General features: G+C 61.8%; 2 protein-coding genes across 5 annotated transcripts in view; both read left to right on the top strand.

The window, feature by feature from the left end:
• Positions 1–1,917, top strand: part of ARHGEF17 (Rho guanine nucleotide exchange factor 17) — a 58,469-nt gene extending 56,552 nt beyond the window's left edge. Inside the window, exon 21 of the mRNA XM_008267755.3 lies at positions 470–1,917. Coding sequence (XP_008265977.3) covers positions 470–666 — 197 coding nt within the window. The 3' untranslated portion in view covers positions 667–1,917. The remainder of the gene's footprint in view (positions 1–469) is intronic.
• Positions 1,918–8,363: 6,446 nt separating this feature from the next.
• Positions 8,364–25,830, top strand: RELT (RELT TNF receptor). Of its 4 annotated transcripts, none has more exons than XM_008264297.4 (11): positions 8,364–8,512; positions 19,192–19,262; positions 20,616–20,690; positions 20,813–20,979; positions 21,188–21,267; positions 21,852–22,109; positions 23,297–23,377; positions 23,622–23,703; positions 23,835–24,092; positions 24,469–24,667; positions 24,801–25,830. In XM_008264297.4, exons 2-11 carry the CDS (start codon positions 19,215–19,217, stop codon positions 24,846–24,848), a joined length of 1,296 nt encoding a protein of 431 aa, XP_008262519.1. In that variant the 5' UTR covers positions 8,364–8,512; positions 19,192–19,214; the 3' UTR covers positions 24,849–25,830. The 4 variants fall into 4 exon arrangements, with proteins under 4 accessions (XP_008262519.1, XP_051678316.1, XP_051678318.1 ...); XM_051822356.2 differs by lacking the exon at positions 8,364–8,512 and adding an exon at positions 8,729–8,752; XM_051822358.2 differs by lacking the exon at positions 8,364–8,512 and adding an exon at positions 16,713–16,772.
• The last annotated feature ends 903 nt before the right edge of the window (positions 25,831–26,733 follow it).

Below are 26,733 nucleotides of genomic sequence, written 5' to 3' on the forward strand. Positions count from 1 at the left end.
TGCTCTGCTTCCACGAATGACTGGCAGCGAGCGGGCTGGTTCCCCTAGACACATTAGACACATGTGCGTAATGCATTGCTGTCGTGTCCCCAGGTGGTAGAGATTTTTCATCACGCCCCCTATCCTGGGGACCACCGTCACGCATGCTGCCGTCATTCACACAGTCTGTGATTGTGGCGATAGCGATGAGGACGCTGTGTGTGCAGTAGTGGAGAGAGACAGAACATGTGTGGCCCTGGGAAGCGGTCACTCCTGCCCAGACGGCACCCACAGGAGACGAGCGGTCTGACTGCTAGGAGTTGGGTATTTCTTTCCATGTACGGAGTTGTTAGCGTACAGGAAGTAGAATTCCTCGCAGCAAGTGTGCACATCTGTCTTCCTGTCTCCCAGGCTGTGGGTGCTCAGGTTGTGAGGGGACGGTGAAGTCCCCTTTCCCAGGCCTAATGGAGCCCCTCTGCTCTGTTCCCAGGCCCAGAGAAGCTGCCAACACTGGAGCACCGGGACTCCCCTCGGCACCGAGGCCCTGCTTCCGCCAGGCCTAAAATGCTGGTTATCAGTGGCGGCGATGGCTACGAGGACTTCCGGCTCAGTGGTGGCGGCAGCAGCAGCAGTGAGACCGTGGGCCGAGACGACAGCACAAACCACCTCCTCCTATGGAGGGTGTGACCCTGGCCGCCGTGGCTCAGGACTCGACTGTCCACCTGCCCTCAGCCTGCTTGCCTCTTCCTAGCCCACGTGTAGACCTCGTCCTGGCCTGGAACGTCTCACCAGGGCCATTTGTGGGCACCGTCTCGTCTGAGTGGAAGCATTCCTGATGGAATACCTATGGGCCAGCCGGCTGCTCCGCTGCTGCCCGTCACGGCGAGGGTGGGGGCTGTGCGGGCTACCCGGGGCCTCTGTCCCCGGAGCTTCTACCAAAGACACGGCCGGGCCTGGACCCTCGGGGCTGGGGAAGGCCATGTGCAATATTTGGAGGGTCTGCTGGGGCAGTGGGAAGGCTGAGGGATGGACTCCTTTCCCGTGTACAGTATTTATGTTTCTTTTCAGATGTGTACCTTCCCGAGCACTTATTTATGCGATGACCTGGGGCGGGGGGGATTTGGGAAAATGACAGGAGGGGGAGAAAAACCTATTCCTGCCCTGGGGCCACCCTGGGAACCCCAACCAAGCCTTCCTGGAGGGACCAGTGTCTCCCACCCCGTCACGCACACGCACACGCACACGCACACCCACGCTGCACATCCAGGGCACAGAAACGCCACCCCCGTGACAGCAGCCTCCCAAGGCCCTGTCCTGCTTGGGCGTGCCCGGTCACCCAGAGCAAGCTGATGACCCAGGGCACGCTGACTGCCAGCGGGGGCTCTCCCAGGCTTTGGCGTTTCCTCGGTCGCAGGCGGGGCCTCCAGTGGTTTACTGATTTGGCCTTGGACAGGACTCTGTCCTGGTCTCACCATAACCAGCCCCTGCCTTCCCGTGTCTCATGCACTGGCACACTCGGTCACCTTGGAGGGTGGCCCGCCTGAGAAGCCCCCTCCCTCTGACCTCCGACTCCCTCGCCACACGCCCTCCTGCCAGGGGCAGCCCCTCCAGGAAGGACCCCCACCCCACCCCCCACAAAGCTGAGGGCCTGGCCTGGCTGTGGCCTTGTCCACTGGGAAGCCTCCCGGTGAAGGGTGGTCGGCCCTGCAGGGAGCCGGTCCGACCCGCAGCCCTCCCCCACCCCGCGCCGCTTCTGCAGCTCAACTGCAAAGGTCTGGTTTCAGATGGGACTTGTTGCATTTGGTTTGTTTCTGTTCGGGGTGGGTGCGTCCTTGCGGTCTTAGATTATATTTCTCTTGCTACCAAACAGTCTTGTATGAACTCTCCTTGGATGATGAAGTTTAAAGAGTCAATAAATAGAAACACCAAATGACTGTAGCCCAATGGCGGTCGTGGTGGCCTCCTGCCAGCTGCATCAGGGCCCTGCCTCCCGACACTGACTCACTTGGGCATAAAAGAGGCCCTGCAGAGGCAGGAGGGGGCGGGGACGGCGCGGCCGCCACGGGCCTGCGGTGTTACCCCGGGCAGGTCTGTGCTGTGGTTTCCCCCTCTGGAAAACAAAGGGGCTGTTTTAGTCCAGTGCTTCACAGCCTTGCCGGAGTCCCTTGTGGACAACATACGCAAATGCAGACCTTGCACACGTTGCATGAGTGTAATGGATGCGTTGGTCAGTCGGGAGCTGCTGAGGCGGGCAGTTGGGGAGGGTGGCAGGCAAGGAAGGCGCCTGTCCAAGGCCCTTCCAGGAAACTTCTCCAGCGAGGCTCACGGCCGGGAAGCCTGACAAAGGCTAAAGGTGGGGCCAGGCTTTGGAGCACAGGTAGACACAGCTGGTCCAAGGAGGGGTGTCGTTAGGTGAGCTGTGAGAATGCAGATGTGCCGCAATGTGGGGCCATCACCCCTGCCAAACTGCCAGGAGAGTGGTCACGCCCAGCACAGGCACTTCTGACCTGAGAAATGGGTTCCTGAGGGAGCATGGGCTCATGCTGTGCGCATGTCTCCAGAGTCAGCTGGGTGCTTTCTTCTAAAAAGATTTATTTATTTGAAGGCAGACTTAGAGATCTTCCCTCTGCTGGTTCACTCCCCAAATCGCTACAATGACAGGAGCTGGGCCAGGCCAAAGCCAGGAGTTTCATCCGGGTCTCCTACCTAGGTCCAGGGACCCAAGCACTTGGGCCATCTTCCACTGCTTTCCCAGGTGCAATAGCAGGGAGTGGGATTGGAAGCAAAGCAGCTGGGACTCGAAGCGGCGCCCACATGGGAAGCCAGCACTGCAGGCTGTGGCTTTAACCAGTGCCACAGTGGCGATCCGTTGGCTGGGTCCTAGATACCACAGGACATGAATGGAACATGTCCTCACGGCAGCATTTTACTGGACAGGAGGGGGCTATACCAAATACAGGTACAGCCCAGGGTAGGCTGTGTGGAACTGATAAGGAAACAGCATCAGGCATCGAAGGTGGACACACCTTTGGTTTGAAAGCTTGACTGCCACTAACCAGTTAACGTGGCTTTGGGCTGGTGGAATTCTCTCGGAGCCTCTACTTGCTCCTCTGTGGAATGGGAACGATGACTCCTCCCCACACAGGACTGGCCGTTGCTTGGTGTGCACAGGTCACAGGAATGCAAGAAAAGTCCACTCCACTTTAAAACAAAAGGGGTGCTTTTTTGCGGGGAAGCAAAGTGGCAGCAAGTAGCTGCCAGAGAACGCAGTGGGCAGACAAGCTCCGTCTCGGAACCTTCAGCCTCCCCTCTGGTCGCTGGTTCCTCCCTTGCTGCCACCACTGCTTCCCCTGCGCTCAGCTCTGCTGCCTCAGGGCCTCCACCCCTCAGCACAGAGGTCTTGGGGCAGACTTCAGCTCTAGCACTGCACACCCCAAGGCCAGTCTCACCAGGTTCCCAGCTGAGCACCGCGGTTGGCATGAGATTGGCCCAGCCCGCAGTGCCAGAGAAGGCCACCTCCCAGGGCACTGGGCAGGCCCTAAACAGCTGTCTTTGGCCGGCTGTGGGCAGGGAGGTCTGGGAAGAACCAGTCAGGCCCAAGCCCGGGGAGACCCCTGCATGGATTAGCTCTGCTAAGACAGTGGATCTCAGCCTTGGCTGTGTATGACTCGCCTGTGGGACCCAGACCCATCCCATTCCTGTTAGGGTGCAATCCAGGTATCAGTGTTTTGCAAGGACTCTTTGTAAGTGTAAGATACAAAGAAGTACCCACATTGTGGGGGGGCACTTGGTGACCATTCCTCACTGCAGGAGCTCCCTTTTCCCCAGGCACCCTCCAGTCACCACCTCCCTGGCTCCTAGCTGAGAGCCAAGGTGGGGAAACATTGCTTCAAGGGGCGTGGCTATGGCTGGCCACCTGGGTAGGAGAAAAGGGGGCTTGGGTCTGATGTTAGAGGGAGTGGCCTGAACCAAGGGTGGGTGCAGGAGCCTGATGTGAGGGGCCCCTGGGATAGGCCTGAGTAGAACTGGGCAAAGAAGAAAAGGCAGGGGAGCTGGAATGGGAGCTCTGTGAGGGTGCCGCTTGGTTTTGTCCTGTGTGCCATCCGCCCTGTGGCAGTGCCTGACCCACCCATGTAGGTGCGGTGCATAATTGTTGAATTAATTATGCATAATTGAATTAATTATGCATAATTGTTGAATTAACTCTGGAGCTTTCTAGTGAGAACTGACTCTAGGTCTTGAACGTTGCCCACCAGCAACCCCAGCTTCCACTCGCCGAGTGCTCGCTGTGAGCCGGGAGCGTGGGTCATCTCTATCCCTCATGGGGCTGGCACGTTGGAGGCCACGCCTCTACTGAGCAGCAGGGCCTGGATCCGCAGCTAACCCGTGCCTGAGGAAAGGCAGCCACGCGCGTGCTGGAGGATGGGGGTGCAGCCAGAGCCACAGAGCCACTCACGAAGTCTGTGGCTCACGTTCCTTAGTGCAGCCTTGGCCCTGGAGGAGGGAAGAGATCAGAGCTAAAAGCCATTTTCTCTTTGTCACGAGCTCCATGTAGTCGCATGGGGCAGGGACACAGCACAGGGTTCCGTTCAACCAAGCACCTAACGGAGAGGATGAGGCACAGAGAGGGCCCGGGACTTAGCTGAGGTCACACAGTAAAGCAGCACTGGGGCTAGGTAGTAAAGGGGAGGAGAACCCGGGCAGGAAGGCTGCCTGTAGTCAGGAAGTGAACCTTAGGAGCCAGGGGAAGTAGAAGGGAGGATCAGTGGCCTCCAGGGGCCCTGCTGCACACCCCCAGGCAGCCTTGGTGCTTGTTCGCGGGTTCAGAGGCCGAGGCAGAAGGAGCACTAAGTCTGGCTCAGGTCCCGGCCTAGACCTGGCTAGGGGCTGGGAGGGAAGCGAGGGCGATGCAGGGACCCAAACTCCAGCTGCAGCCCTGGCCCCTTCTCACTGTGCGACCCTGGGCAAGTGCCTGCCCCTCTCCGGCCCCAGGTGACCTCTGAGAGCCCTTCACATCTCTGGCACGCCTGCCAAATGTCTGTCCTGGCAGACAAGCCACGGCCAGGTTGCAGGAAGCGGCAAGGGGAAGTGCTATTTTGGGCCCAATAATGGCCAGTGAGGGCCGTGGCTGGCAGAGGCAGGTGAACAGGCAGTGCAGGCAACTGCAGGGCTGGCCTGAGGAGGGAGGCAACACGTGAGGGGCAGAGTCCCTGATGCTGGGCTTGGGAAGGGGCCCAGGGCAAATGCTGCATGGAGGGAAGGTGGGGGAGAGGGAATAGACGGGGCTGCCACACTCAGGGGCCTGGAGAAATTGGGTGTGCCCGTCATCATCCGGGGTGGGTGAGCTTGCACTCAAAACAGAGATGACTTACCCAGAGCCACACAGCATGGCAATGGCAAAACAGACCTGACCCTTGTCTGTGTCCCAAAGCATGAATTCCTCTATTTTGCCCCAGATTTCTCTTTTCAAGGCTCCTTAACCTCAAATGGCCACGCCCCTCTGGCCTTTGACCTGCTCATGTTCTGGGCCCAGAGGGTAGCTGGACAGCAAGTCTGACCTGCTCGGTCGCCAGATGCCCCAGCAGCCTCTCTGCCTGCAGTCGTGGCTCCTTTCCCACACTCACCATGGATTTGAGAGACCTCCAAGCCCACCTTGCTGAGCACCAAGCAGGTGGGCCGGCAGGGCCCAAGCTTCAGATTGCTACATCAGAGGCTGCTGGACTTCCCAGGAGGGAGCCAGGGTCAGGACTTGCAACCCCACCCCCAGGGGGACTCCAGGTTCTGGGCTGCATGTGGGCTGAGCCTGGTCCTCAGGCCACTGCCCTCTCTGTGCCCTGTGACAGCCACCACTCAGCCCCCACGCCACCTCACCCCGTGACCCCGTGACCTCACTCTGGCCTCCAAGAGCTGATACCAGATGGCAGCCCACCTTCTGTAGGGGTGGGACTTGACCCCCAGCGGGTAGCCAGTGGGCCGGTACGGGGGTGGGGGGCGGCTGGTGGCACAAACCGCAGGGTGCTGTTCACATTGTATTCCCAGCGCTGTGAACCACGTCCCCTGGAGCTGTGTGCCAGGGCAAGCAGCAGCAGCTGGATGGCAGCCTTTCCCCACTCAGTCTCTCAGGTGGCTCCCCCAGGAAGGCAGGGCTGAGAGGAGGCTCGGCATGGAGGACCTAGAGCTGGAGGCGGAGGCCCACCTGGGGTCAGGCTAATCACAGGCCATGACTGAGGCGGAGGAAGGTAAATGAATCTGCAGGGCCTGTGCGCTGAAATTCAAGTTCCTCCACCCTGTCGCGTGCTACACTTACATGGTGGAATTCCACCTGCCAGCAGGGGGCACCACAACACATGGCCAACAAGCTCTGGGGCAGTCATCTGCCCAGAACCCCAGCAGACAACTGTGGGTCTGATCGGGGACCCAGGCTCCCCACCCCAAGCCGGAGCCCATGCCCTTGCCCCCGGTCACCCCTCGCTGCTGGTTGGCGCCTTGTGCTGTGCTGCCTATGATGCTGGGCTCATTCCCCAGCTGCACCATGCAAGGGTCCATGGGATGGTCCCTGAGCTCAGGGATTCTACTGCTGAGATTCCATGGGATGGCAGGATTTCAGAATGCCTGTGAGCCAGAGAGCCTGTGTTTCTCCAGGCTGCATAGAAAGCTAGTCTCAACCTCTCCTGTGGGCTCCATAACTCCTGCCCTGACCCTTCCCTGGGCAGCGGCCAGATGCTCCCTGCTTCTCAGGGAGGGTTCCCTCTCACAGTGGTCTGGGAGTCAGAGTCACAGGAGGAGGAGCTGGGCCCTCCGCCCAGCAGTAAATGGCACTGGGCTCCCTCGCAACCTGCATGGCAGGGGTTGGGGCAGGTGAGGCTGTGGCTCTGGGAGACCCGCCCCACGGGGCTGCAGACAGATGGGCCGGTGGCCTTGTCCTATGGAGAACGTGGGCCACCTTCAGGTAACAAGCTCTGCACCCAGTTTTCAGGAGGGGAAACAGTTGCGAGAGCTGGGTGGGGTGTGGTAGAGCCGGGCCTGGGCCCTCTATAGGTTGTCTGTCTGATTGATAACCAGTGCTACTTGACCAAAAAGCTTACCCCCATCTGGTTGTCTGAGTGGCGCCAGGAAGGGCAGCCCCGGAACTCCAGACCTTGCAGCTGTAATATGCACACTTCTCGCTGCAGAGAAGGCGATGCGGGGTGCAGGGCATCCTGGGCTGCTCCGGCCTCCCCACTGGTCCACAGCACGGGCTGGGGTGTGGGATGTGGGACCCTGGGATAATCCCTGCCTCCAGCCCTGGGGAGGGGGGGCTCCAGCTGTGGTCCTGACATCTGTGCCGCCCCCTCCCATGCTGGACCTGGCTCAGAGAAATGGACTCTTCCCCACCCCCTCCCCACACAGGTGTCCAGTTCTCTTCCTGGAATCTCCCGGGCGGGCCCTGACCTTTCCCTGCGCCTGCACCCCCAGCTCAGCTGCTATGACTTATGCTATGTTTAGAGCCCTGCCCCCAACCACCCATTTACCTGCCTCCGCCTCAGTCACCCCCTGTGATTATCCGGAGCCTCCAGCTCTAGGCCCTCCCTGCCGTCTGTCTCTCCCCAGCGCTGCCCTCCCAGCGCTGAACCTCCAAACGGGACTGAGTGGGGCCACTGAGTGGGGCCCGGCCGCTCATCCGGACACAGCTCCAGGGCACACGATTCATAGCGTTGGGAATACAGCGTGAATAGCGCCCTGTGAGTTGTACCGCCAGCACTGCCCCCCCCCCCCCTTTCTGGCACTCTGGGGGCTGGCATTGGGAATTGGCATAGAGGCATATAGCAGGCGGTAGGGACAGAGGGCATGTCACCTGTCCTGCTGGGGGAAGGGACTAACCACCCGGCAGAGGGGGGTGGGGTGGGGAGGGGGCCTTGGCCGGGCCCTGAGGGATGTGGAGGAGCCGCGAGGTGGGCTTCCTTTATCCCCTCACCTCCTCCACTGGGCCTTCTGCACCAACTGGAGGTTTCTATGGGCGGACCTGGGCCTAGCGGTGCTCCCCGGCCACCAATCTCCAAGAGGAAGACCAAGACCCAGAAGGGTCACTGGTGGTCCTGGTTTCACTGGCAATGGTGACAAGGTTCGGGGGGAGCGTCCGAGTGCCAGCCTCTTCATTTCAAATCGCACAACCCCCTTTTTTTTTTGGTTTGCCGCCCAGAAGGGGGCTGAACCTAAGAGGCCCCTGGGCTCCGCCGCCCAGTCCCGCGCAGCCGCCTGCAGTTCCCGCGGGCCGCGCGAGGTGGCGACGTGGAGTGGCGCGGCCCTGCGCCGAGAGGTGAGACCCTCCGCAGCTCCCGGGGTGGGCGGCTCGGGCCCGCCAGCCCGGACTCTGACGTAGGGGGCGGGGCCGCCGGCCGTGACGCGGGGGGGCGGGGCCGCGCACCTTCCCGGCCCGGCCGGCGATTCATTCAAAAGGCGCGCAGGGTGCGCGGCCGCCCGTGCGCTCGCCGAGCCGGGCCCGGGCACCGCGTCCTGACGAGGAGCCGAGCTGAAGCTGCCTCGGCGCGGCCAGGTAAGGAGGGCGCGCGGGGCTCCGCGGCGGGGCTCGCGGCCGGGCCGGCGGGATGCGGACCTGGGTGGCGCCCCCTGCCTCCCCGCGTCTCTGAGGAAGTTCGCTGGCGCGGCGGATGCGGCAGCCCCGGCCTCGCGCCCCCGCCGCGCGTCCTGTCCCGGCGCCTTCCGCGCGTCGGCCCCCGGCGCCCCCGGCCCCAGCACCTGGGCGTCTTCCGGCTGCGCCGTGGACTGTCGGAAGGTGCGCCAAGGGGAAGCGGCGGAACTTGCCGTGTGAGGGGCCGGCGGGGCCCGGGAAACTTGGCCGGAGACCAGCCCGGGGTGCGGGCCAGGCCGGCGGCGCCTTGCTGCGGCGGCCGGCGGGGGGTCTGGACGGTGTCAGCCGGTGACTGTGGGTGACACGGCGCGTGAGGCGGGCCTGGCGCGGGCGAACGTGTGGCCGGGACACGGGGCGGTGACGCCGAGGCGAGCGGGCGACACAGAGGGGCTGTGTGTGTCTGACACAAGCGAAGCGGGTGCGGGTGGCTGGGCGACCCCGGGTCAGCAGGGTCACCGAGAGCGTGCGGCCCGGGGTGTGCAGTGAGGTCTGTGCCGCGGGGCCGGGGGTGAGGGCCAGGCGCCGGTCAGCAGTGGAGTTGGGGGCCCTGGGACAAGGGTCCCGCCGAGACTGATGCCAAGAGGGACGCCTTCTGGAGTGAAATTTAGAGAGGGGGCTGGGGGGAGGGGTCTGGTGCGGTGGACCTGGGGCACCCCTGCGGCCTGCGGGGACTCAGGCGCCGTCCCCCCAACACACACACATTTACCCACATTCACCTGCGCATATGGGCTCACACACAGTTACACACACTGACACAGTACACATACCCCACAATACTCTGACACACTATGACATATCACACATACACGTTGACACATGTCCTCACAGGCATGCACACATACACACCATATGTACACGACACACTTAGATACTTTCTCACACGTGCATATACATGCACTCACAACACCGACACCACGTACTCACTCATTCTCACACACACTGCCACACAGCCACACATTGAAGGCCCTGGTGACGGGCGCTTTCAGCGGCCCGAGGCACAGTCTTGCTGTCCCGAGCTGCCTGTGCCTGGCCTCAGTCTCCCCATCTGAGCGGTAGGGCTGGAATGGACTGTGGATCATCGCCCTGGGCTCCTCCATTGTTTTTGGGTCAACTGCCTCTCCTCCCTTCCCTCCCTTCAGGTGGAAAGACTGCAGTGGGGGGTTGGGGTAGGCTTCCACTGGGGACACAGTGGTTCAGGGGCTGCACCCAGCTGCTGGTAGCAGAGTTTGGAAGCAGCTGGCCAAGGAGATGTCAGCCTCTCTCCCAAAGCTGCGTGGCTCTCAGTTCTGAAATGGATCCCCAAATCCCGATCCGTAGACATTGACTTCTCTGCTCAGAACTCCTTTCTTCAGTTCCCTGGTGCGAGGCACAGGCTTGTTCCCCAGGAGTGATCTCGGGTCTGGGTGGTTAAGTTATCACTGGAGAGCTAGAGCAGGGCACCTCCACCATCTGGGCAAGACCGTGTGCCAATCCATGGGCTTCATGCAGGGTAGGATGGAAACTGGGGGTTGTAGTGGTGGGGGGTGGGGGGGTCAGCACCTGCTATAGGATCTGAAAGTTCTGGCTTCTGTCATCCTCTAGGGTGGGGGACAGTGGGGATGCAGTGCCAGCCACCGTTCTAAACACTTTCTAGTGTGCTGTCTTGAATTGGCTCTGAGATGTGGTGACTTTTACAGAGAGAGAAACTGAGGCTCAGAGAAGCAAAATGACTTGGCCAGGGTCATATGGAATCAACCCAGTGCCAGGACTAGAATTCGGGTCTTCTGACTCTGAAGCCCTGGGAGATGCTTGGAGAGGATTGCCATCTTCCTGATAAGTACGCGTGGCTTACGTGGGCTGATAGGCATGGCTTTGACAGGGTGTCCCTTTGTGAGTTCTGTGTGTGTGTGTGTGTGTGTACATGTACACCTGGACCATTTGGGATGGGTGGGTTATGTGGTCTTCCCGTTCCTCCTCGTCCTCCTCCCTCACCCTTGCCAGGGGTCACCAGAAAGGCTTGTCTCCTGCCTTCTAAAGCCTGCATCTGGCTTTGGGAGTGTCCACGTGGCTCTGAAGAGTGGCGTTAGCAGTACAGCCCCGGGGCGGCAGGGAGAGTTGAGTTCTGAGTGCCCTTCACCATACTGCCCTGCCTTCCTCTTTGCAGTTGCTCTAGGGGCATTCCCCAAATCTACCCACACACTGGCAGTGACCATGAACAGGGGGTGTCTCACCCTCTCTGGGCCTTTGTCTCTCCATTTTTCCTGGATGCTCCTTCTGGTGCTGCCCACTGCTGCAGCTGGGGATCAGGGTGTCCCTTGCTTCTCCCCGGAATGACTGGAGCTGTGCTTCTTGGGGCTGATGAAAATAGCTGTCTTGGTCTCCAGGGGCTGTGCCCAAGTTATTTCCATCCCCAGCAAAGAAGTGGAAATAGCTCAGGGCCTGGGAGGGGGAGAGAAAGGGGAAGAGTTAATCAAGGGTTCCAGCCTTGGCGAAGGCCCCCCAAGTCCCTCCCTGCCCTGCCCAAGCCAGGCCTTGCTGAGAACTTGGGCCTCTCGGATGACAGTGGGGCCAGGGTGGGTTTCCACTTGAGGCCTCAGTTGGGACTGGTGGGATGGTGGCTGGGGAAAAGTGCCTGTGTCTGGCCAAGGAGGGGAGACGTAAAGGAGCAGTTAGCATCCTGTTCACGGGCTCAGGAGCCAGTGCCAACAGGCCCAGCCTCATTTTACAGAGGAAGAGAGTGAGGTTCTGAGAATGGGAGGGGTTTACCAGAGGCCTACTCCAGAACCGTGTTGTTCTGACCCCTGCAGAAAGGGTGCCTGCCTGTGTCTTGCCACACATTCATTCCCTGGCAGGCTGGAAGTGGGCTAGCGCTGGGAACAGACAGCCCGCCTCTTAGGGTCCAGTTCTGGCCTTGCTACCCTTACCCAGAATTATGTCCCAACTTCTCTGTCTCCATTGCCAGTTCTACACATGGGCTTCCATAAAGTAACTCTACAAACTAAAGTTCAGACTCCTCATCTTGGCCTTGAGGCCTTCCTTCTAGTGCCTGCCTGCCTGCCTGCCTCTCTCTCTCTCTCTTTCTTTCAAGATTTATTTATTATTTGAAAGGCAGAGTTAAACAGAAGCAGAGAGAGAGAGTGTGTGTCTTCCATCTACTGGTTCACTCCCAAAAAGCTGCAATGGCTGGAGCTGGGCCGATTCGAAGCCAGGAGCCTGGAGCTTCTTCCAGGTGTCCCACGTGAGTACAGGGGCCCAAGGACTTGGGCCATCTTCTGCTACTTTCCCAGGCCACAGCAGAGAGCTGGATTGGAGGAGGAGCAGCCGGGACTTAAACTGGTGCCATATAGGATGCTGGCACTGCAGGCCATAGGTTTACCTGCTATGCCACAGCGCTGGCCCCAACAATGCCTTTTTTTTTTTTTTTTTTTTTAAAGAAGCTTTATTTATTTCTTTGAAAGTCAGAGTTACACAGAGAAGGAGAGGCAGAGAGAGGTCTTCCATCTGCTGGTTCACTTCCTAGATGGCTACAACAGCTGGTCAGAGCTGCACTGATCTGGAGCCAGCAGCTTCTTCTGGGTCTCCCACGCGGGTGCAGGGGCCCAAGGACTTGGGTCATCTTCCACTGCTTTCCCAGGCCATAGCAGAGAGCTGGATTGGAAAGGAGCAGCCAGGTCTTGAACCAGTGCCCATTTGGGATGCTGGCACTGCGTATGGTGGCTTTACCTGCTATGCCACGGCGCTGGCCCCCCAACAGTGCCTTTCTAACTTTGTATCTTCACTCACATCTTGCCTTCCAAGATACTCTGCTTCTGCCCTGCCTTTGCTTCTTACTGTGCCCTGATTCTAGAACTTTCCTGGCAGTTCAGCGCCCTGCCTCACTTGAGAAGTTATAGCCCAGCAGTAGTTCCTCCTTACTGGGGAATAGGCCTAAGTATAGGGCCCCTGTGGGTGCTGCACACCCAGCTGGCACAGGCCGAGAAATGAGAGCCTAGAGGGGGGAAGGCACTTGCAAGGCCCTGGAGTCATTAAGATCCAAACCCAGGTCTGTCAGCCTTGAAGGCCAGAGTGCTTTCCTGGGCCACCCTGGGAAAGATGAGAGCACTATAAATAACTGCCCATGTGGCTGTGAGCGTGTGCCCTGGCACAGAGGGGCCTCTCCAGGCAGTTAGAGGCAGGGTCTGAGTGTGCCACTGGAGAGGGAAGGAAGAGGGCTTCCAGGAGAGGCCTGAGCCTGGGCCGCCCCTCCTCGCTGTGAGAGGAGCAGCGAGAGCAGAGTGGATCAGTGTTTGCCTAGCTCCTTGCACACTTGCCTCCCCACCTCTCCCCACTCTTAAGGACTCCCCCAACTTCTGGCACGGGTTAGGGGAGACTGAAAACTGATGGCCAAGGGGGTCCCCCTTTTGGGGATGCTGGGGAGCCCTGTTTCTAAGAGCTGCTGTTCAGCCGCATCGCACCAGGAGTTCAGCACATTTGCCCCGACTCAGAGGGGAACCGGAGGCTTGGGGGTAGGTGGGGCTACGTCCTGACTGCTGAACTGGCCCTGCTCAGTGTCCCCCACCTCCCTGCCTGTGGCCCTAGCTGGTATGGAAACAGGTGGATGTAGGCCCGTACAGGGCTGGGAATGATCACCGGCCAACACCCCTCCTTCCCTCCTGCTGGGAGCTCTGCTGGGTTTTGAAGAGCCCTGGCTGAACCCAGCTTCTGGATGCTGCTTGGTTCTCGACTTGAATCCCCTTTTTGGCCCACGGGGGCTGTGGTGAGCACCACTACTCGGAAGATGCCTCTTTGGCCAGGGCCTGGCAGCATTACTTAGCGTGGCTCCCCGTGACCCCTCAGGATCCCATGAGGCAGGGACCAGGTCCCTTCTGTCTGCAGAGGAGGACCCCACAGCTCAGGGAGGGTAAGTGACCTGCCCAAGATCCCAGGTCCCCTGAGGGACAGAGCCAGAACCTGAACCCAGCTGGACTTGTCCAATGCCCATCCCGAGCCCTCAGCCTTGCGGTTGCACCTGTGCTGGTTTCAGTCCTCGGCGATGTTCTGCAGGTAGAGGCTCAACTGGGGTCGTGTTGCAGGGCCCTCTTTCTTCAGCTCCCCGAGGCTGAGCGAAGTTGGAAAATGGAGCAGGCTGGGGGTGTGGTCTCCCCTGGTTATCTCCTGATGCCTCTGCCCAGGTCACCCTAGTCAGGGAGTGGAGGCAGGGCCTTGTACTGAGCAGACTCTGGTCCACTCTGGCCTGGTAGGGGTTCAGTACTGGGTACATGGCTGGGGCTAGCAGCCAGGGCAGCTTTTCAGAGGAGAAGAGAGAAGTAGCATGAGCAGGGTTGCAGTGGAGCCCCCTTGCTGTCCTGTCTTGGGGCCGGGAGAGGCATCCCAGAGCTAGACTGTGCTGCTGGGATGTTGGTGGTGGGCTAGGAGCTGGCCCTGCTGGAGCAGTGAGGTGCCAGGCCCCAGGGACACTGGCAAAGGCTGCCTGCCCCCACTCCAGGTGCACAGAGACCTTTGAGACCAGTTTGTCACAGGTTACTATTTAGCCTCCGAGCCTCGGTTTCCTCAGGTGAAGCCTTGTAAGGGTTCAGTGAGACCCAGCCTGTGGAGGGAGTGGGGCATGCAGTAGGTGAGGTAAGTGTTGGAGCCTCCAGCTGTATCCCAGAGACCACTGCCTCGTCCCAGACTCGCTTGGGAAGGGAGGGGACTACATCTGTACCACACCCAGACTGGGAGGAGCCGGGCAGGCCAGGTCTGGCGCCTCAGCCCTTTTCTTAACCTCAAGGGGCCAATTAGCCCCCATCTGCCCTCTTCACCCACCTGACCCTCCGAAGCACAGGCCTGGTGGCAGCTGGAATGTCTGAGGGGCAGACCCATGCCCAGGTCCTGGGAACATGGCTCGGGGTGGGTTGGGGAGCAGCTGCCACCTGACTGTGCATGTGCACGGTGAGGGGCCTACTGTTGGAAGAGTCCCCACCCAGGATAGTGAGCAGGGCGTCACGGCTGCCCAAGGCTGGGAGGAGGGATGGGAGTGGGGTGCCTTTCTCATGGCATGACTGAGCCAGTCCCTCCCATCCCTGGTGCAGGACTAACCAGAGGCCACAGAGACTGTCGAGTGGCCGGTCTCCTGTAATAGGCCCTACCTGGCACCCTGAGAGAGCATCTACTACATGCCAGACCCTGGCCTAAGCCTCGGGGTGTGGGGAAGGCAGACAGGAGGCAGCCCTGGGCCCCATCCATGCTGCATTACCTGTGTGACCTGCAGATGACCTCCCCTGGCCTTGGTTTACCCAGGTGTGAAATGGTGAGGGGTGGAGGCAACCCCTGATGAAGGCCTGGCCTGTGCCTAGTTGAGGTCAGTTGCCTTCCCCTGTTAGGGGGAGGGAGGAAGCAGGCAGCACCTACTGCCCTCACCGCCGCCCAGTGTGGGCACTGCCCTACTTCAGCCCCAGTTGCCAGGGAACCACCAGGTTCCTTGCTAACCTGGATTTCTCTATTGATGGGCGGCTTTTGTCTTCTTTCCTTGGTGCGGCCACCACTGAGGGCAGCCCATGTCCAGCTGTGTTTCCAGGCAACCCTCACCTCTGGAGGCTCGGGGGAGGTCTATAGGCTAAAGAGCCGCTTGCTGGGAAGCAGGACCTGCCTGCCGCCCGCTGCCCTCCAGGTGGGCACCTGCCCCCACCTCTGTCTCCCCAGTCCGGCCTCACTTGGCAGGCAGCCCATTGTTCCATACCACTCCCTCCCCGCCCAGGCTCCTGCAGCCCCAGGGGAGAAGTGCAAACCTCTTGCCTTGCAGCTGAGGCCTGGTGTGGCTGGGGCACTGCCACATTCACCGTGGCAGGTCAGGCCCCTCCTGTGAGCCAGGCTGTGTGCCAGGCGCTGAACAGAAACATAGAAGAGGATCTCATGAGTACCTCACACCTGCTCATCAAGTATGTGCCCCTTCCCACCCTACAGTTTGCACATGGGGAAACTGAGGCACAGTCAAGAGTCGTGAATGCTTATTGAGGGCTCACCCTTGGTCCACAGCCACAAGGCCGGCAGACAGCAGACAAGTGGGGCAGGTTTGTGCTCCCTGGTCATGTGCTGAGGCTCTGGGCTAACCACCTGAGAGGGATTGTGGTATGCTCAGACCCACCCCACCCCCACTCCTGAGTGCTTCTGGGCCCCTCACCGCAGGCCTGCCCTCTGGCCCTCCTTACCCTAGCGAGGCCAGGCCAGGCCCTGGCTGCCTCCTCTCTCAGTTCTGCACTCACCTCCCAGCTCAGTGCTGCACCTGGAGGGCCCATTGGGGGAGGGGCTGGGTAAACAGGATCTTCTCTTGCTGAGGTGGGAGGTGGTGGTGGGGAGGGGCCTTCCAAGAGGAAGTGATTTTAATGTCTGAAGGAAGGCTAGGATGTTGGCCAAGTGATGGGAGGGGTCTCTGGGCAGAGGAAGCAGCAGGTACCTTGTGTCCTGTCTAAGGGATAGAGAGAAGCCCGGAGGGGCCTGTGTGTGTGTGTGTGTGTGTGTGTACGTGTGGTGTGTGTAGGTAGGTGGGGTGATTGGGCATGCTGGCTGCCATTCTGAGGGTGTTGAAGTTGCAGGGGACTGCTGCTGGAGGCTGGGGTAGGGGAGAAGACAGGAGGAATGGACACCTGCCCTGTTCTTGGGGAGCTGGTCGGGGGGATGGGGTGTGGCAGGGGCCTAGGTGACCCTGAGGCTTCAGTTCTGGCAAAGGGGAAGCTGCCTGTGCCCTGCGTCAGGGCGCTTCCTCTTTCTCTGAGGCCTGCCGGGCTGCACCTCCCTGGGGCTCTGCTGGCTTCTACCTCAGCTTGGGGCCCTGGTCCCGGCTTTGCTAGTTGGTTTTTATGGTGGGAATTTCTGGTTCTGACTGTTGGGACAGTTTTTTAGAGGACCCGGTCTGAGGAAGCTCTCGCAGGCCTGCGGAGCCTCCTGCTGCAGATATGGCTGGGCGTGGGGCTCTGTGGGGAATCAGACAGATGGCTCTGCCCTCACTGCTTGTCTGGTGGGCGAGAGCACAGAACAAGTAAGCAAATACTTAATTACAGACCTCGGCCCAGGCGCAGAGCAGAGCAGGTACTGGGGAGGAAATCCTGTGACCTGCTCTAGGCCATGACCTCGTTTAAACCTCAGGACAGCCTTGCCCCGGGAGATAAACATCCCCATCATGCAGATGAAGAAACTGAGCCCTGGCAAGGTGAGGAGGGGCACAGGTCCCACAGGGAGCTGGTGGCAGCAGGCGCAGGGCTGTAAGCCTGGAGACTTGGGGAAGGAGTGGCCTCTAAGCTAACTTCCTTTTCTGCAAAAACCCCCTGGGGCCCCTCCTCCCCGACTCAGACTGGCTGGGGGTGGCTGTTCTCTGTCAGCCTCCTTGGAGCTGGAGGGGAGCTCTGAGCGCGCCGTCCCTCCCCCTCCAGGGCTCGGTCTCCCTGTTTCTAACGGCTGTCCTCCAGCCTTGGGAGCTCACCGACCGCCCGGCCCTGGCAGCAGGACAGGTGGAGGACCTGCTTTCCAGCCAGGGTCCCTGGGCTCTGGCTGGGACGCTGGAGGCCTGGTGAGGAAGGGGGCTGTGCAGCGGGGGTGTGCACACGTGGGCCACGGGGCTCTGTGCTTGATGGGGCAGGTCCAGCAGGGGCTCCAACCGGGCTGAGTGTGGGGGCTGGTGCGCCAGACCAGAGTAAGTGCTGGTTTGGGGTAATTAGAAGGCACATAATTAGAGAGCGCGGGGCACTGGGCGGCGGGTGTCTGTGAAGGTGCCCATGGGCCCTCGCTGGCTCTCAGTCTGGGCCTGCAAAGCCGCGCTCTCCTCCCAGGAGGCTCCAGATCACTGAGTGCCACGTGTGTCTGCAGATGCGTGGCTGCACAGCTCCCCTCGTGTGGGCTCGGGTCACCCAGCAGGGCTGGCTCTGGGCCTCTCCCCTCTGCTGGCTTTGTCCCTGTTGACTCCCTGCCCCAGCACTCTGGGACGTGGAGGGGGCAGGGCTCAGGGGGCCAGCCTGAGGATGAGGGGCTCATGGTTAGGTCTGGGGTTGGATTCCTTGAAGGATGAGGGGGGGGGGGACCACAGGGAGATGGGCATGAGCTGGGCCTGGGCAGGGGCAACACACTTTGGGGAAGAAACTGGAAGGAAGAGTTGTGACCAAATTCGAGGAGGGGCAGGCTGGGGCGTGAGTTGGGGGCCACCTTCTGTTGTAGCCTTCACCCCGCTCCGGCCCAGCCTTCCCCGCCCTGGTTTTCCCCTGAGCTGGCCTGGGGCCGAGAGCCAGTGACCTGGAGAGTCCCGAGGATGCTGCGACTGCTGCCCCTCCCCGTCCCCGGGTGTAACTCAAACCCCTGGCTGGAGATCTGTGCTGGCCAGGCTGAGAGGTCAGGAGGCCAGGCCAGTAGGCAGATCCCTTTCCTCAGCTGCTTCTCCAGCGGGAAGCCCGGGCTGCCTGTGGGGGAGGGGCTCTTGTGTGACCTGGAACCTGCTCACTGTGTGCAGGACCTCCCCCCGTGCTTGGCCTCAGAAAGTGTGGCGCTGCATAGGCAGCCGGGGGCCTGGACCCCCGAGGGAGGTCAGAGAAGTTGGGTGTTGGAGGCCCAGCCTGGCCATGCTGAGCTGAGGCCTCCAAGCGCCGCTGCCATGGCCTCCTGGACCTGAAGCCAGACCTCTGGGAGATACATCATGGAACTCCCGGAGTCTACTACAGTTCCTTGTGTGGTCAATCCCAGTGTTCCAACCTCCAGTGCTGCTCCAGCCCTGTCCCCTGGCTAGAGGGATCTCCAGAGGCCACAGGCTGGGCTGTGGACAGTGTGGCCGCCGCTGGCCCTCTGAAACATCACACGCTGTGCCCTGACCCTGCTTTATGTTGTCTCCTGCCACTTCCTGCCAACCCGCAGGGGGCCCGTTTGCTTGCTGTCGTCTCCTAGGTTGGCACTCTCTGAGGACAGGGGTCCCGTCTGTTGCGTTCATCACTGTTTTCCAGTGCTGAGGGCAGTGCCACACACGTAGTGGGTGCTGGAAAGATGTGGAAGGCTGATTGCCCGCTGCCCTGGCCACCCCGCGTAGATGGGCAGAGGTGTCCCTGCCCTCCCTGGAGAGCCTGCTGGTTGTGGACGGTGGACTTGTGGAAGGACTGGGACTGATGGGGTGGGGTGGGGGACACACGGGCAGGCTCAGCTTGGGTGACGCCTCTGGACAAGTTCTGGAGAGAGAGGCCCTTGTGTTGGGCTCTGAAGGGCAAGGGCGAAGGCCTTCCCTGGAGCAGAGCTGGCGAGAGCAGAGGCAGAGGAGCGGGCGAGGCCTGGCGTTCGCTGGGGCGCAGCCTGCACCACCGCAGAGGAGGGTGGAGAGGCCGAGGCCTCCCTGCGCGTCCTTCCTCCCGGGCTCCGCTGCCCTGCTGCGGGGCACCTAGCTGTTTACGGAAGGGGAGGGAAGCCCTTCCTCCTCTGGGAAGCCTCCCCAGCCTGCAGAGCGCTGTCTGCCCGTCCAGCCTCCGAGGCTGACCCCAGACAGGGAAGACCCGCTGTGCTCGTTGCACACTGCCAACTCCTCATCAAGTCGTCCCTGGGGAACAGCAGGGCCTGCCGGCCTGCCCTGCCGCCCCACCAAGCCTTCTCTCCATTCGCCCTAGGCTAGCGACCACTCCGGGGCCTGATGATGAAGCTGAGCCTGCTATGCCGGCCCCTGTCCTGCCTCATCCTGGTGAGTTGTGCATGGGCTGGGGGAAGCCAGGGGAGCTGAGTCTTGAGCCCTGCACCCCAGGCCCCCGGGGAGGGGTGTGCAGGTGCAGCTTGGTAGTCCCGTGCCCGTGCTGGCAGAGGAGCTGGTTACTTGGCTCTTCCTGCGAAGACTCTGAGGCAGTCAGACCCTAGCAGGCCCTCCTAGCCCACCCAGGTGTGAAGTGGGGAGGCAGCTTTCCCAAGCCGTGCCCTCCTGGCCTGGGGTGCGGGGAGAAGGAGGGACTGGCGGCTGTTTACAGGCAAGGTAGGCGTGGCTGAGGGCAAGATGCCTGTTGTTGTGGTCAGGGGTGAGAGCTGCGCCAGGCAAGGAGGATGGTCCGGGACCTGCAGGAAAGCAGACAAAAGAGGCGTGGGAACCTTAGCACCATGTACTGGTCTAGAGACCCCAGATTCTAGGGCCCAGAATCAGAATCAGGCCAAGTGCCTAGAGCCTCAGGTGACTCCGGGTTGTAGACCCACGGCCTCAGGCAGCATCCTGGGATCTGATCTGAGCCCCCTCTCTGCTGTGAGCTGGAAACTCAGGGATGATGAGACGTAGCTGAGGGCAGGAGGCCTCTGGCTTTGGCAGGTGCCAGACAGAGCTAGGCCTAGGGCCTGGGGAGGCCCCTGTGGCATCCAGCCCAACACCCGCTCGCTGTCTGCTCTGTGTCTACTCCCTCCCCAACCGGCTTGGGCCGAATTAGAGAGCAGGCTCTGCCCACAGCAGGAGGCTCGGGGGTGGACAGCTCCTAGCTGAGAACAGGAAGCAGAGAACGCGCTGGGGTACACAGGTGGGAATGTTTGGGCAGAGTGTGAATGGGGTGGCTTTGCCTCGGAGGGAGGTCACCTAGGAGGATGTGGTCCTGGAGACTCAGCTGAGGGCCCAGAATAGGAGGCACCAGCTGCAGACTTGGCCGCAGGGCTCATAAACAGAGGCCGCTTAATGACATGCCCAGCTGCCTGAGTGGGGGCGGGGCAGCAGGAAGGGGTCGAATCCCAGAGAGGAGAGAGGAATTGGGAAGCATTTCCTCCTCACCCTTCGGGTTGGCTGGAAGGGGTGTGACTCAGAGATCTGAGGTCTGCCTGGGGCTTTCCAGCACTTTCTAGAACAGATGAGGTTCTCTGCCTCTCCAGGTAGTGGCCTGGCAACAGACCTGGGCCGCGGCAGGTTTTCCCAGCATTTAGAGCAGTGTCCCTGAAGCCTGGTGGGGTGCCCCTGTGTGGTCAATCATCCCCACCGCCGGGCCTCAGGAAGTTGGTGGGGGGTGGTGACCCCAGAGACCCCATGCCCAGCACACCCTGCCTCTCAGTGCACTCCTGCCTGCTGTTCTTCCAGCTGCTTCCCTGGCCTCTGGCCACACCAGCATCCACTACCCCGTGGCAATGCCCACCGGGGGAAGAGCCCGGCCTGGTGAGTGCTTCCCTGCTCCCTGCCCTGTTCTGGGAGGGCTCCGGAGGGCGGCGCCCTGGCCGGGCTTGCCCTGGGGCCCCAGGCCAGCTCCTGCCCTTGTTCCCGCCTCTCCCCTCCCGCAGGACCCAGAGCAGGGTACATTGTGCAGATCCTGCCCGCCGGGCACCTTCTCAGCCTCATGGGGCTCCAGTCCATGCCAGCCCCATAACCGCTGCAGCTTTCGAAGGCGGCTGGAGGCCCAGGCAGGCACGGCGACTCAGGATGCGCTCTGTGGAGGCTGCCAGCCTGGGTGAGCACGGGGCTGGGGCGTGGAGGCTCGTGCTTGCAGGACCAGCACTGTGGAGCCCAGGGCCCCAGCCTCAGCCTTCCCATCTGTGAGATGGGATTAGTGAGGACCACAGAAGGCACTGTTCCTTCCCGGTAGGAAGGAACCCAGCCTCTCTGAGCACGGGATGTTTGGGCAACTTTCTGGTCTAAGTGACATCTTCTCCCTGCAGGTGGTTTGGGCCTTGGGAGGTCCCCCGTGTTCCATGTCAGCCGTGCTCCTGGGCCCCTCCGGGTACTCGAGGCTGCGATGGTGAGTTGCAGATTGGGGTGTGGGGAGGGGCCCAGTGACTGAGCCCTGAACACCCCCCACATCAGCCCAGAGGAGGGCCTGTGTCCAGGGAGTGTCCATTCACTTCTCTCTTCTCAGTGGCACAGGCTGTCCAGCAGAGGGCAGCCACAGCTTGGAGACCGGGGTCTCAATCTCCCCAGCCCCTGTTCCCTTCACCCCAGTGATACTCCTGCAGGTGGACGTGAACGCGGGTGCTCACACATGCCTCACACACAGGCTGGCCCACGCTGCCTCCCCTGCCCAGCCAGTCACCATCTGAGGCAACCAATTCACTGGCCAGGCCATGGGGTGCAGGGTCCTGTGTCCCTGTGCCCAGACATGTGCCCCGGGGGCTGTCCCCAGCATGAAGGGAGGATGGGGCTGATGGGCCAGCTGTCCCAAAGCCCGAGGAGGCCTTGCTCAGGAGGAGAGGTCAGAAAGCAAAAAAGAAGGGGCGTGAGTTGCCCAGTAGGGTGGGGTGCGGGCTGCCCGGGTCTCCCCAGCACACACGCATGCGCGTGGGTGGTGCGTGTTCCTGTCTTGCCTCTGTCCTCCGTGGTGCTCAGAATGGAGGCGGCGGACCCGGCGTGGCGTGGAGGTGGCTGCAGGGGCCAGCGGTGCCGGCGAGACGCGGCAGACCGGGAACGGCACGCGGGCGGGCGGCCCCGAGGAGACGGCCACCCAGTACGCGGTGATCGCCATTGTGCCTGTCTTCTGCCTCATGGGGCTGCTGGGCATCCTGGTGTGCAACCTGCTCAAGCGGAAGGGCTACCACTGCACGGCTCACAAGGAGGTCGGGCCCGGCCCTGGAGGTGGAGGCAGCGGTGAGGCCCGCCCTGGGCTCCGGGGTGTGTGGGAGCGTGCAGTATCCAGGCCCAGCGCAGTGTGGCCTGGAGAGGGCCACCCAGGAGGGCTTCCTGGAGGTGCTGCTGCCGGGAGCCATAGAGGATATAGCTGCAGACTGACAGGGGAGGGGAGGGGTGGGGGCCGAGGTGGGATCATGGTGGTGGAGCGGAGGTGGGACAGCAAGTCAAGCAGCCTCAGCGGGATTCCCACTGGGTGAGGCCCTGCTGCACTGTGGGCTTGTGGACTCCTTGGGGGATACAGTTGCATGTGTGTCATTTGAGGGTCCAGTGGCTTTGAGGTACTGAGAGTGACCTCTGATCTCTGGCCTGTGTCGGGAGTGCTGGCAGGGCACCTGTCCTGCAGTACGACAGACAAGTTTTGGAGCCATGGGGAGAGGTACTTCTCTCCCACCCACGAGGCCCTAGGCCCCTGTTCTTCCCCACCCCAGCACTGTCCCCGGAGGCTCAGGGGCCCACGTGCACCTACGCTGCCCTGGGCCCAAAGGAGCCAGTCAAATGGCACGTGGCATGGCATGTCGCATGCTGGTACCCCAGGCTGCTTGGGGCTGCCCAGAGCCCTTTGCAACTCCAGAGGCCCGGAGGGGACGGGAAGGGGACAGGGAACTTAGGCAGGCGGGAAGGTATTGACGCAGGGCCATTTTTCCTGGGACTATACTTGTGTTCTGGCCTAGTGACTTCTCTGACTGTTGACAAGGCCTGGAAGCTCCGTTTGCTGGTGGCCCAGTGGCCATTCCCCTGAGCTGTGGGCTCCAAGCTGACCGGGCCCCTCTGTTAAGTAGTTACGTGGTGGGGTGCTGTGCAGGGAGCTGGTGATTCTGGAAGGGCAGAGATTGCTGTAGACGTTGGGGTTCTAGATAGCCCCCTAGAGCTAAGGAGGGGACAGCACAGGCCCAGAAGAGGCTGGACTCATCCCCCTCCCCAGCAAACACACACATACAACTCTGCAGGGACTGTGGACTTGGGGGGCCCTGAAACCTCCAAGCACCTGGAGCCTTGCAGTTGCGGGGACTTTACACGTGTGTGCGGCTCTGCGGCAACTCTTAGGAAGGCCTGGGGCGCCCTCTGCCGGCAGATCCTGGGGTAGCTGAGGAGGCCGGAGCCCACCCTCGTCCCTGGGATCATGGTCCTTCTCTTCCCTTCCCCAGGCATCAATCCCGCCTACCGGACCGAGGATGCCAACGAGGACACCATTGGGGTCCTGGTGCGCCTCATCACAGAAAAGAAAGGTGAAGGGAGGAGGAGCCCCCATCCTCGAGCTGGGGACCAGGTCTCCTCCAGGAGCCCTGCCCTGCCCTGCCCCTCCCCACTGGACGCCTGGGACAGGCCTGGTGCTCGCTGACTCCTGTTCTTGCCTGTTGAGGGGTGGAGGAAAAGGCACGCACAGCCCAGGCCAGGGAGGGTCTGTGCTGGGCGGGTGTGGGGGGGTGCCCGTCTCGTCCAGAGCCAGGTTCTGACGGCAGCTGCCCACAGAGAATGCGGCGGCCCTGGAGGAGCTGCTGAAGGAGCACCATAGCAAACAGCTGGTGCAGACGAGCCACAGGCTCGGGCCCAGGTGAGCAGGCAGTGCCGGGGCGGGGCGGGAACCCACAGCGAGGCGGCCTCTTGTCACTGTGGTGGTCCACCCACTGGGGTCTACAGGCCCTGGCCGGGCCTCTGACCGTTCTCACCTTGTGCCTCCTGTAGGCCGCCGCCAGCTGCCCCCGGCACGCCGCACATCTGCCCACACCGCCACCACCTCCACACCGTGCAGGGCCTGGCCTCGCTCTCTGGCCCGTGCTGCTCCCGTTGTAGCCAGAAGAAGTGGCCGGAGGTGCTGCTGTCTCCTGAGGCTGCAGCCGCTGCCACGCCTGCCCCCAGCCTCCTGCCCAACCCTGTTAGGACACCCAAGACTGGGGCCAAGGCGGGCCGCCAGGGCGAGATCACCATCTTGTCTGTGGGCAGGTGAGGTGGGCACGGCCCTGGGGGGCACAGGGCCTTGCACTGAGCCCTGAGAGCCCTACTCATTAGTGCCCCTGTCCTTCCTGGTCCTCTCTGGGTAGTGTGTGCAGAGACAAGGCAGGACTTCCCAGCCGTGCTGTCTCTCATGGAGGTCTTGGGTCTCAGGGCCTGTCCATGTGCAGCCCACGGCCGGGGCGGGGGACTGGCTGTGAGCAGCCGAGTGCAGCCTTGTCTGTGGGCGGGAGGGGCCTGGGAAGCAGCCACAGGCTCGGCTCTGGCCCACAAACTTGCTCTGTGACGCTGGGCACGTGCCGCGCTCTCCACCCGGAAGCTCCCCCCCTGATGGGGGGGTTGATCACACCCCCTCCTCTCCTCCCAGGTTCCGGGTGGCTCGAATTCCGGAGCAGCGGACGAGTTCAGGGGCATCTGAGGTGAAGACCATCACGGAGGCCGGGCCCTCAGGGAATGAGCCCCCCGACTCCCCACAGCCTGGCCTCCAGGCTGAGCAGCGGGCACTGCTGGGCAGTGGCGGAAGCCATGCTAAGTGGTTAAAGGCCCCAGTGGAGACCAAGGCCGAGGTGAGGGCCGGGCGAGGGTGTCTGTTGGCACCTGGGTTGGGACGTGGGTCGGGGTACAGAGGTCCTGGGCGGGTGCCATTTCCTGCAGCCCATAAGCCCTCGGAGCTCAGCTGTGCCCCCTGCCCATCCCCAGGAGAACCGCTATGTGGTCCGGATGAGCGAGAGCAACCTGGTGATCTGAGGCTGCCTGGTGTGTGGACACCACAGCCCCGCCCTGGGAGGCGCCGAAGGTTTCCTGGAGGAGGGAAAGCTGCAGCCGGGGGTACCAAGAAGCCACGGCCCAGCAGCCCAAGCGGCAGAGGCCGAGGCCTGGAGGTGGGCCCGTCCGCCCCAGTGAGGCACTGTGTGCAGGAGTGGACTGAGAGCCCCGCCCCGCCCCCCACGGCCCCGCCCCCGTGCCCGCCCTGCAGATCCTAGGAGCCCTGGGGGTTCTCTGTAGCACCAGGGGCTTGGCAGAGGAGGGCTCTGTGCCTGGTGCCCTCTGCCCCTGCACGGGGCTCTGGGGCAGACGTGCCTCCCCCTCCTCTGCCAGCAGGCCCGTGCGGGGGAAGGGCGACGGGCAGGCCTAGGCTGGGAGGTGCTGTCTGCGATCTGGTCTTGGGCATGGCCACCGGGGCTGGGGTCGCACTGTGAAGCTGGGAGGCAGCGTCGCGGCGCCCAGGGCCGCCCAGCTCCTGGCGGGCTCTGCGCTGGGTCGAGTGGGGAGAGCTCGGCCCTGCACCCCTCCCGTTAGTAGTTTTACCTGGCCCTATTTCTGCTGCTTCCGGGGCCCTCGCAGGGCTGTACTTCCCACGGCTCTGCTTCGTGCATGTGCCTGCCCCTGCCTCTGCCGTTCGCAGTGAAATTCAAACATGGACTTGACCTGGGCAGGGCCGCCCCTGAGATGTCAGGCGTCTCAGGGCAGGGGGCGTTGGCCGGGCTGGGGGTGCTCAGGCGTCTGTGGCTTCCCAGTCCCCGTCCCCCAGCTCTGCGCAGCGCGGGTGGCTGCCGGCCACGCCCCATCTCCACGCTGGCCCAGCCGCCTCGCCTCGTTATTTATGTGGGGCCGTGCAGGCGCGGGCCCACTGCCCCTCCCCACCTCCTATTTATTGAAACTCGCTGTTGTCCTGTCCTTGCGTCTCCATCTCCATTCACTTGTGGAACAATAAAAGGTGGGAAAGCTGTGTCATGAGGGGCTTCTTTCCAGTGTTCCCTCCCAGGCCGCCCCCTCCTCCACGGTCCCCTGGCAGCCCCCGCCCCTTAGCCACAGGGCTGTCCCACAGATACAGTGAGAGCCACGCGCCTGACCTCAAAACGTGTCATAAAACTATTCTATTTAGAAGTTTTGTTTTAAATCAGCATATAATACTTGCACGTTCTCTTGGGATGTGGTGCAATATTTCCACACACACAGTGTGATCCCGTCAGACGGTACCTGGCCTTCCCCTTTCCATCTCCTGGGTTTGCAGCCCCCCAGCACCTCCTGCCAGTGTGCGCCTGTGCCCGGCAGTGCCCGCGGAGCTCCAGAGCGCCTGCCTTCGTCTGCCTGGGCTTGGTACCTGCTATCCAACCTCCCTCCATCCCCGACTTACAACTGCAGAAAGTGGAGACAGGAACGGAATTTTACTAATATATGTTTTTAGCCTAATATATAAGAAATTTTTGCATTTCAATACAAAATCAATATAAGTTATGAATGGGCTAATTTTTTTTTTTGCTTTGAACTCTGATGTATATTATACACATCTCAACATGAGCTGGCGGATTGCAAGGGCTCCACAGCCACACGGGGCCAGTGGTGGCCACACTGGACAGCAAGGGGCTGTGGAGGACGTGAGGGTCCAGGGGCGCCTGGGAGATGAATGGGGTGAGGAAGACACGGAGGGGTGGGGGCAGTGCTCCCCAGGGAGGAAGAGCTGTGGAGGGCAGCTGTGGGGCGGGTCCTCCCCCCTCTGGGGTGGGGCAGCAGCAGCCGGAACCCCGGCCTGGCAGGCTGCAGCTGGCGGGGCGAGGGAGCACCTGGCTACGTCCGGGGCGTCTGGAGGTGCAGACCTGGCCGAGCAGAGCAGCTGCGGGCACCGAGGCGG

The sequence above is a fragment of the Oryctolagus cuniculus genome, chromosome 1 (genome assembly GCF_964237555.1).
Source record: "Oryctolagus cuniculus chromosome 1, mOryCun1.1, whole genome shotgun sequence".
Classification (NCBI taxonomy): Eukaryota; Metazoa; Chordata; class Mammalia; order Lagomorpha; family Leporidae; genus Oryctolagus; species Oryctolagus cuniculus.